At 41.0% G+C, this 10,772-nt stretch overlaps 1 protein-coding gene across 1 annotated transcript; it reads left to right on the top strand.

Moving 5' to 3' along the window:
* Positions 1-535: 535 nt before the first annotated feature.
* Positions 536-10,531, top strand: LOC109512739 (fibronectin type III domain-containing protein 7-like). The gene is made up of 14 exons (XM_019864691.1): positions 536-652; positions 795-810; positions 975-1,232; positions 1,477-1,737; positions 4,147-4,407; positions 4,916-5,179; positions 5,326-5,580; positions 5,648-5,905; positions 8,478-8,732; positions 8,819-9,073; positions 9,733-9,993; positions 10,115-10,144; positions 10,303-10,338; positions 10,448-10,531. The coding sequence occupies exons 1-13, from the start codon at positions 599-601 to the stop codon at positions 10,335-10,337; spliced, it is 2,463 nt and encodes an 820-aa protein (XP_019720250.1). The 5' UTR covers positions 536-598; the 3' UTR covers position 10,338; positions 10,448-10,531.
* Positions 10,532-10,772: the final 241 nt, after the last annotated feature.

The raw sequence follows: 10,772 nt of genomic DNA, 5'->3' as shown, positions 1-10,772 counted from the left end.
ACACCATGGGACAATTTTGTGTTCCATGAACCTACCATGCATGTTTTTGGGATGTGGAAGAAAACCGCAGTACCCGGAGAAAACCCACACAGGCACGCGCAGACTATGCAACCTCCACACAGGAAAGCCAGAGCTTTTATTATTATTATTATTATTATTACGATTATTATTATTATTATTAATATTAATATTGTTATTCTATTTATAAAGTAGTTTGGTAATTTATTATTATTATTATTATTATTATTGATAAAGTGGCTTGGTAATTAATCATTATTATTGTGATGTGTTGTGTTTATTATTAACTTTATGTTAACTGTTTGTTACAGCTGCAGCTGCTGTGAAAGCGCTATATAAATCAGGATGTATTGTATTATTATTACATAGCCTCAAGCCAGGTAAGGTCCAGTTTCTTTGTCATTTGTTTGCTTTGCGATGATTGGATATGCAGGCTAAAAAGGCGTGACATGGTGTATGAATTACAACCAACACAGATACCAGATTAGTTTTTAAGAAGGGTGAAACAGTTCAGAGGGAGACCGAGTTTTAAATTGAAACCTAGCTGAGAGATTTACAACAGAAAAGTGAGTTGTGAAGAATGGGTACGTTGAAGGGTTTGGTTGCTTTTGTCTTGGTGTGTATATGCACACAGGTAAGAAATGTTCTGTTTATTTACTAAATATGTTTGATGAAAAGGACAAAAAGCAAGAATAAAAAGTTATGTACTGACAGATGTTAACACGAACTGTTTGAAAGCGAGTTTATGAATAATTTCTTTTCACTGGAATTTACAGGCTTCAGCTCAAACAGGTATTGTATTTTTATTAGTTATTATTTTTCGACTGACATTGATGTAATCCATGACAGTACATCACCACTCATATCTCACAATACAATCACCAAAATAAAAATGTTTTATAATTGAAAAATATTTTGTTGTGTGTGTGACACACTCGTTTCACCTCCTCATTCAGTGTTCACAGCATCGGTGTTCACGCAAACATCCAGGAGCGCAACTCTCCAATGGAACAGGTATCCTGGAGCCACCTCCTACCTGATCACAGTGTCCCGAGAAGGCTCGCAAGACGTCATTGCTTTCACCCAATTTGGTGAAAACACAGTGATGGGCACTGTCAAATCTCTGTCCCCCAACAATTTATATGTCTTCACGGTTCAACCTTTGGATATTAACCAAGTCCCACTGGACGTTATAACTGTTCAGTCATTAACAGGTGAGGTTAACACATACGTTTTGGAGGGCACGGTGACATTTACGTGGTAAAACAGATCAGTAATATGACATGTAATATTTCCCAAAATGGAGAACGTATGACTTGATCTCATACTTTTTTACTGTAATTTTAAAATCTGATGAGGTTAGTACATTTCTAAGATGATGGCAAGTGTATTATGACATATTTGCATTCGTTTCCCCTCCCTAAATGTACCTGATCAAAACTATTTCTACTATTTCAGCTCCTGAGGTGATGGATCCCATCCAGAAAGTCAAGTCAAAGGACAGCCAAACATTGATAGTCGAATTCAACATGGTCACAGGAGCAACTCATTACATTGTACGGATCCAGAGTTATGATGGATTTTATAGAGAGGATACAATTTATTCCTCCCCAGCTGAGATCAGTTCTCTCACACCGTACACTGCGTATACATTGAGCATTATGGCGGTGAATAGCGGAGGTCGAAACCAGCCCTCTCCCTCTGTAACTGGAAAGACAGGTACAGTTTTCCTACTTTCATGTCTGGTCACCTTTATCAATGCAAATAACACAGAAAATATGTTTATTATATGTTTAAAAAAAGTCACTTCACACCCCATTCTCAGTTGAGGTCATTGGATCTGCTCTATTGTTTCATAGCACACAATCACACTCACCTGATACATCAACAATGTTTGAGCAACTCTAGGTTTTCATCATACGAGAAATATGACAGCAGCCTTCCGGGATTGTCCTTCATTGGTGGTAACTTTACCTGAGCCCTCGATGTGAAAAACAAAGAGTTGATCTCATATTCAGCACATATCCATTGCCACTCACCTCCACCCTTACCCAGGGGGCCACATCTAATCTATGAGCAGAAACACCAACTCATGTTTTCACTAGGGATGCACTGAAATTAAAGGTCTTGGCTGAAACCGAAAACTGGAAATGAGGAGTCCAAGGATGAAAACTAAAACACTTAAAGGAAATATAATACTTTAAATGAGAGTTGAAAATGAACAAACACTCCATGGTTCTTATAATTCATAATATGGAACAAATACACCACAGTCAGGAGGTATCTGTCGTTAAAAAAATGATGAAATTATCATCAGAAGTGATGGAAAATATGAGACATCATGGCAGGTCAGAGTGACATGACGGGCACCTGGCACACTGTTAGCCCAAAAATGTGTCTATCTCTCAACCAAGATCCATCCATCCATTTTCTGATCATCTTATCCTAACGAGCGTCGCACGGTGTGCTGGAGCCTATCCCAGCTGTCTTCGGTTAGTAGGCGGTGTACACCCTGAACTGGTTGCCAGCCAATCGCATCTCTCAACCAATATACTTCAAATTTGCCAGAAGCACAGAAAAATATAATAACGAATATATGGAATTGAAAAATGGCCTTACGCACCCAAAAGTTTTTGAAAAGGATTTGTCAATACGAACTGTGGAACTGTTGACAGTCTTACACAGCTAAGGGCAGAGCTACATGTCGTCTAGGGGGGCAATGGTCATCCCTATTGTACATCAAGTTGAACATTTTGATACCTGTGATTTTTCTGCTATTTTCACACAGGTTGAGTATTCTCAGAGCCCTTGTCCTCATCACTGTGCATCCACTTGAACTGCCCCCAATATAAATGATAATGACAGGAATTCATTCAAATAATTGATACAATGATTCAGAGAGATTGTCCCTATAGTCATATGAAAGAGCGCCGAACCTACCTGCATCTCAATCAAATGTACCAAAATTGCATTTCATCACCTTTGCCACAAGTTAGACATGGTTTTAGTCTAAAATTGAGTCTTGTTTTCTCAGCAAATTGGCTGGTGTGCCAAAGGAGTGTAATACAAAGCACCCTCTCTCCCCTGGAATGTCTAGCGACATGCAGCATGGTCTACCAAATTCACAACCATGCTAAACTAGACGAAAATGAAGATGTGCCCCTTTTTACTTTCTTTGACCACATTGTCAGGTCGAGAGTGTGAGAACTCCATGCGCTAGTATGCCCAATGAGGCGCAACGCTGTCCCAAACATGGACAACTAGACTTGCCCGGGCAGGAAAATGAAATTGCGGCCATTTTTATGGCGAGTGCACAGGACCTGTATTCGAAAATAAGACCCCATAAACTCCAAAGCCCAACGAACTCTTTAAGTTTGACAAATTTTTTTTTTTCCTTTTTTAAATGAACAAACAAACAAAATAATGGGGAATTGAATCAGGCCTTTCTCTGTGGAAATAGCACATTCTCCCACATGCCTGCGTGGGTATTCTCTGGGTACTCTGTTTTCCTCCCACATTCCAAAAACATGCATGTTAGCTTGATGGAACACTCTAAATTGTCAATAGTTGTGACTGTGAGTGTGAATAGTTTTTTGTCTATGTGTGCCCTGCAAGTGGCTGGCAATCGGTTCAGGGTGTCCCCCGCCTACTGCCCGAAGACGGCTCGGACAGGCTCCAGCATGCCCACGATCCTCGTGAGGATAAGCGGATTAGAAAATGGATAAATGGAGTAACTGTCATGTAATTTTCAGTTGACAGAAATAGGCAAAATGACTGCCTCCTGCGAGACCTAAAAACGGGTGGATTTTGCTGTTTAACTCATATTCCGCATACAGTGTTCATCAGAATGTTGTGTTTAGATGAATGGAGGCGCTTAGAACATGTTATTGTTAAGAAAATTCTTTAGTTGACCACCCTTTTAATGAACAATGCAGTATATATCCTGCCCAGAAGATACAATTTGAATTGAAAATATTCATGTTACAGTCACTGCGTTTGGATTCCAACCAGTTTAGCGTGTGCCTCCCCTACTGCTCGAATACAGCCGGGATAGGCTTCAGCACACCCACGACCCTCGACTGGAATGTTCAAGCCAAAAATCTCATCAAGGTTTCTTCTCCTTCACAGTTTTGCCTCCTCTTCAGCCCTCCACTTCTTCTCCCAGTAATGACAGCATTTTTATATCCTGGGACCCGATTGATGGTGCTGTCCAGTACACTGTGGCCCTGTACGAGGTTTTCTCCAACACAACCATGAAACACAACACCAGCAGCACAAACGTGGCACTCTCTGGACTGGAAGCTGGCTCACGCTACATGATCATGGGGTATGGCTGGGATGCTGAAGAACGAAAGGGAGAGGGAAGTTTGTACATCAACCAGACAACACGTAAGCAAGCACTTCCACATTTTACATTTGCTTAAAGCATTGAAGTCCAAACACTGTCCTCAAGGGCTGTTGTCCTGGCTGTTTTCCATTTCTCCCTGCTGCAACAAATTCAAATGATCAGGCTCATTATCAAGCTTCTTCAAAGCTTGCTGATGAGCTGATCATTTGAACCAGGGGTGGTGCAGCACAGAGAGATGGAAAGCAGGCATGGTGGTGAGCTTGAGGACCAGAGCTGGACATGGCTAGCTGAAAGAGTCTTGTAACAGAGATATGGCTTGCACAAGATTCTAAACTGATCTAATTTGAATACATTGCAAAACATCTTTACAGTAAATTGTTGTAAATTGATTATTTCAGTTTATGACAGAAAAAAAGAACTATGACAAGTTTCTCCTTCAGTAACCTATGTATTTATTGGCAATTGAAGTCCCAGGGACAGTTTTACACATACAGTGTAACCGGTTTATTATTGGATGTGTCCCCGTGTCTTGTCCTTGTGTATTAACAGGACCTCCGACGCCGGCTTCCGTTGAAGTCTCTGTGGTGATGATTGGCGACCGGGCTGTACTGTCTGTCTCATGGGAATTAAATCAGCAGGTTTATGGCAACATAGAATACTATGTGATGAGTGATCAGAGCCTCAGTTGTAACGCCACATCCGGCTCCTGCATCCTCTCACCAGTGGGCTGTGGAGAGGTGCACACTATCCAGATTGTCCCCTCCAATGAAGCGGGGCCCGGCTACCCTTCAAGTCCTGTTGAGTTCATCACCTGTGAGTATGACAACTTTGATTCCCACAGGACCATTTCTTCACCCTTGTTGCTGATATCCACAAAGACTTTAGATAGTAACACAAAAATTTCAATATTGTTCCATTTTTTTAAACTATGTATGATTGTTGGTGTCTGTCCCTCTCAGTCCCTTGCCCACCAAAATCTTTAGCTTTGGTGGAGTCAGTGGAAGGAAACTGCACTCTGTCCTGGGATATGGAGCCCCTTGCGGATAGCTACATGGGCTACATCAAGAGAGGTGACGGTAGTGAAGAGACATGCAACACTACCGGCAACAACTGCACCTTCCACTGCCAATGTGGCTACATGTTCCAGATGTATGTGTTTGCCTACAACTATGCCGGCTCCAGTCCTCAAGGACCTCATGTCAACCATACCACATGTAAGTATGTTTTTATTTGGACCTAATATACCTGTGTCTTAACTTATGTCTTCCATGTCTTTGTCAGTGCCCTGTTGTCCAGAGGGTGTATCTGTCTCCCTGGTGAGCACGGAAACTCTGGAGATCACATGGACAGCATCTCGTGGAACAGATCTGTATGAGACTCGAGCAGCGGATATTTCAGAAGTCATCCTGTGCAATGACACTTCACCAGTGTGCGCCCTCTCCGACCTGAGCTGTGACAGTGCCTACAGTGTGGTTGTGACACCCTGCAATGACATGAGTGGCTGTAATCTTGGATGCAAAGCTCACACCAAAGACACAGGTGAACCACGCACATGCACTAATATGAATCAAAGAATGAAGAAGAATATGACTCAATCACCAATGAAAATTGGTACACTACTTCAAGTTCATGTACTATTACCCATTTCCTGAAAACGAATGGTTATATTTTGAATGGTTCTTAGTTTCAGGAACTCTTCCTCTAAAATCTGGATCCAAAAATTTATTTTTACTATTGTTGTGTATCTGTTCTCCAATTAAGATTTTGTGTGTGTAGAACACAGGAATGTAAGTACTGAAGGCTTGATAAGACTGCAGGTTACCTCATCCTTCATAAAGTAGAGATAAAGCTTTTTAAAAAATGGCAGCCCAGGGGAATAAACTTTGGCCATCTATAACTATACATTCCTAGTTCAATTATTTGATGTTCCCTAAAATGTAGCGCTTATTGGTCCTTCTGAACTAAATAAAAGAAACACAAAAGGGGAAGAAAATAAATCAAAAGTACATTGTTCAATGTGTGTCACATTTAGAATACAATACTGTACATCTTTTGAGAAAGTCGGTTACAATGATCAACTATTCTCTTTTGTAAACAACCCAAAAGTGAAATAAAACACAAATGTATCAAACACATTTGTAAAATCAAACAAACAAACAAACAAAAAAAAAACATTTCTCATGATTTATAAGATAAATGGTATTATTCTGTTTCAGTGCTACTTTGATGCAGCATTGAGAAATTGATCAATGGAACTGGAACAGGAACATTTCACTGTTTCTTTCCTTGTTCGGGCTAAGATCTGCTGCTTTTCTCAAAGTCGGCAAAGTGGGCTGTGCAGTACTTGCATTGCTGTATGGATTGCCATGTTGGCGAATTATCAAGGCCATCTTTTCTCACATCACTGGCAAACTGAATGCAAATATTAGTTGTTGCAAATATGTTAAAATTTACATAAGACTAAATGCTCAACACCCCCCACAATGCCATGGGGTATTGACTTGCATGTTTATTTTTAGCATTTGACCAACATTGTTTCAATGCATTCAAAAATTAAGTCAAAGTCAGTCGTAATTTTGATAGTTTTATGAGGTGCATAATTTCCATTTGGCATTTTTTTTCCCCATAATGCCATGGCGTCTTGACTCCTGCATGCGCATAGTGTTGTGGTTCTCCAACGTTTTACACGAAGTAACACATCTAAAAGTGCTTTGCACTCCAAGTACCACCATATAATGCATTAACTAATTCGGCCTAAGTGGTCATCAAAAATAAGGCAGTGGCTTTATTCTTAAAAATTGTTTTAAATGTTTATTGTATCTAACTCTAATATCATACACTGTTTGAACTGGAACAATGCACTGAATGACAGAAGAAAAAATGTACTTAAAGAATGATTCGATTGAAAAGCAATACACAAAAATGATGTTAAAAAAGTGTACCGAAATGGTTGAAAACAAACAGTTTTAAAATATTAAATGCAAATGTATTGGACTCCAGAGTTAAACACAATTGAACTGTGCTTAACAAATTTAGTGTAGTGTCAATTAAAAACAAATTTAAACCCTTGTAACATGATTCTTCACTTACTATGAGAGCAGGGGTGTCAAACTCATTTTTGTCACAGGCCACATCGGAGTTATGGTTTCCATCGGAGGGCTGTTATACCTGTGAACCCGTCTAAATGTATGAGCGCCTTGTGTCATCACAACAAATGGATGGGCAACTAATTTTGAAATCAGACACCAGTAGATTATGTGTTTAGCTATTTTGAAATTAGTTTGAAAGGGGTGGGTGGTAACAAATCCCATCGAAATCTCAGTGTTAATGCCCCCGACATTTGCATACCGCACCCCCGGTCCGGCCCCTCGGTGGTGATTGGTTACCTGTTTTTTAAACTTGAACCACCAGTACGTTGGCGCCTTTTCTGTCTGGTCTACATCGAATTAACATGTTGCAGACTTTGCGGACGACAAATGTCGCCTGGGCGCGACGGGTGTTCTCAACTCGTCTTTTGTTGTTCAACCGCTGTTCCCAAATTATTCATTCCCCTTTTGTGACCGAGTTTCGCCCCCTCCCCTGTGATTGCCCACCTGCATTGACGTGCTAATTGTGGACTTCAACAGCCCTCCGGCCAGGTGGCCGGCGCCTATGTGCACAGGCATTTGGAGGTGCTGGATACGCACCCAAACGTTTAGCCCAAATTAAATGAAACTTTAAACATGATACAATTTTGCTCATAAATTCCTCTAACAACCTGTGAACCCGTCTAAATGTATGAGCGCCTTGTGTCATCACAACAAATGGATGGGCAACTAATTTTGAAATCAGACACCAGTAGATTATGTGTTAAGCTATTTTGAAATTAGTTTGAAAGGGGTGGGTGGTAACAAATCCCATCGAAATCTCAGTGTTAAAACTGAAGACATTTTGATCGAAACAACTGTTGTTGACACACCTGATGTGCCTTTTGCGGGCCACATAAAATGATGTCGTGGGCCGGTTCTGGCCCCCGGGCCCTGGGATTGACACCTGTGCACTCGCGGATACATTTGGCAGCATAGTGTTGGTTATCACTCAAAATATTTATCTTTTACTTTTTCCTGGCCAGCCCCCTGCATGCCCACGTATATCCAGCTTGATCCAAAAAACTCTTCCTGTGTCAGTGTAAGTTGGACAGCAAACAACCGTGCTGCCAATTACAGTGTGAGCGCAGTGGGAGAAGATGGCACACATACCTGCACTTCGAGTGGAAGTAGCTGTGACATCACAGGTCTGCCCTGTGGATCCATCTATGAGGTCACTGTCCTAGCAACAAGTGCTGCTGGACAGAGTTTATCCAGTTACTATGAAACACTAGAAACAGGTAAAGAATTGACACTTTGTGGCAGGATCATTGCTGCTCAATGCTGATTTGTCGTTCGTCACTCTACACATTTTCTCCTCCCACAGAACCCTGTTGTCCCCCCAGTCCCACTGTACACCAAGTCACTCAGGCAATGACCAATGTCTCATGGTCTCCCTCGAAAGGTGCTTATACATTTTTGACCTCGTTGACATCACCGCGTGGTCATGCAAGCTGCCACACCCAGGACTTCCACTGCCTCATGGGATGCATCACTTGTGGCACAAACTACACAGTCACCATGGAGGCTTTCAGCCACAGTGGACGCAGTGTCAACTGCACATACCAGGGCTTCTCATCCAGTGAGTCATTGCATTTCCAGACAGTTCTTTCACCTGAAATGCAGGTTCAAAGGTATGATGTAGACTGTACCGTCTGACTTTGGGTGAATAAAACAAGGTACAGCTTGTATTAGCCATAGGTTAGTCACAGGACCGACAGAGTCAGACAACCGTTCACACTTATATTCACACCCAAAATCAAATTTAGAGTTCTCCGTTAGCCCAGCAAACATGATTTTGGAGGAATCCAGGGTACAGGGTGCCTAATGTAGTACATTACTGCCTGAACAGCCTATTTTGTGCTGTTGACAATAAAAACATCTGGTAGCGTCAAAAGACACTTTCAGAAACCCAAGTTGTAGCCATTGCATGGAGTCTATGTTAATTAGCAACCTTTATTTATACACAGGCAGTGTAGCTATTTCCCAACAATTTTGGCTTTGTGACCTAGTGTGAGCTAAGCCTTCTTTTTTTTTAGTTGTGTTCAGAAAGGCACAGTTAACAATCAAGACTGAATTGACAATTTTAAGGTCAAAAAGATGTTTCTGACATCATTCATTCGTCTTTTTACTGACACATATATAACAAATTGATTTCTTAGATGAAAACATTTTTTTTCTTTCCATTAAATATCAGAATCACAATATGCTGGTCACTGCCTCATTGTCTCTGTCTGGCAGGTGCATGTTGTCCATCAGGCGTCAGGGTGTACAAGATGGCTGGAAACTCTTTGCGGCTGCACTGGCGCACCACTGGCGGCAACCACCGTTACATAGCCGAAATCATGGGCAGTGACAACTCCTACAACTGTACTACATCTGCGGGAGAGAGCAGCTGCGATATTGCAAACGTCCAATGCGGAGACATTTATCATATAGTGGTAGCTCCGTTGACACCAGAGGGCAGCAAAGTCTCATTTTGTGCTGAAAGGGTTTATTCAGGTATGGTGGCATGACGCTGTCCAAACTCTCGTCAATGTTATCGTTACCTTAAATTTAGAGCTTTGTGTCTAAAAGAGATGAAACATTTTTGGCTGATTTTATATTATTTTGCCTCTTACAGTCACTTGCACAGGAAGTGATGTCGGTACAGGTTAGTGTGTTTTGTAACTACATCAGGAATTGTAAAGTCTTCCACTAATCATATAATACATTCATCTTGGTTTTGCTATTTTATTTGTCTTCAAAAATGATGAGATATGATTGCATTTTAAAAAGAAAATCCAAATCAATAAATCTACTTTCTTGCAGTGATTTACAGAGGCAAAAGAAGTGTGGATCAGTAAGGTAAGTACTCCAAATATATAGTGCACATTAATTTGTAGGATGTTTGTAACATTAAAAAAAACAACTGGCACAGGTTTGGCATTTAAAATGGTGTTGTGTAATTTTGTAGCCACGGCCTGCTGTCATATTAGTAATTATCTCACGGTAACTCCTCCTCCTCCTCCTCCTCCTCATCATCATCATCCTCATCCTCATCCTCATCCTACTCCTCATCATTATCAATCAGCATCTTCCCTCCTCGTTTGGACACATAATATTCACCAGTTGTTTAGGCATCTTATCGTTTGTCCATGTTTAATTTTCGGTGTTGGTCTTTTTGATCGTTTCATGATGATTGTGTATCTGAAAAACATTCCATTATGGAATCGTAATACAACCAAGCACCCAACACTCATGCCCAATCGAGGACTTAATTATGATAAAGCACAAGTGGG

Source organism: Hippocampus comes, unplaced genomic scaffold (genome assembly GCF_001891065.2).
Source record: "Hippocampus comes isolate QL1 unplaced genomic scaffold, H_comes_QL1_v1.1 scaffold172, whole genome shotgun sequence".
NCBI classification, from domain to species: Eukaryota; Metazoa; Chordata; class Actinopteri; order Syngnathiformes; family Syngnathidae; genus Hippocampus; species Hippocampus comes.
This window is presented reverse-complemented; position numbering and strand designations above follow the sequence as displayed.

Excerpts from the sequence above, each read along its gene's own strand:
- LOC109512739 (XM_019864691.1), top strand. The coding sequence starts at position 599 with ATGGGTACGTTGAAGGGTTTGGTTGCTTTTGTCTTGGTGTGTATATGC. Across the intron at positions 9,074-9,732 it reads ATACCAGGGCTTCTCATCCA|GTGCATGTTGTCCATCAGGC; the intron begins GTGAGTCATTGC and ends TCTGTCTGGCAG. Across the intron at positions 9,994-10,114 it reads TGCTGAAAGGGTTTATTCAG|TCACTTGCACAGGAAGTGAT; the intron begins GTATGGTGGCAT and ends TGCCTCTTACAG.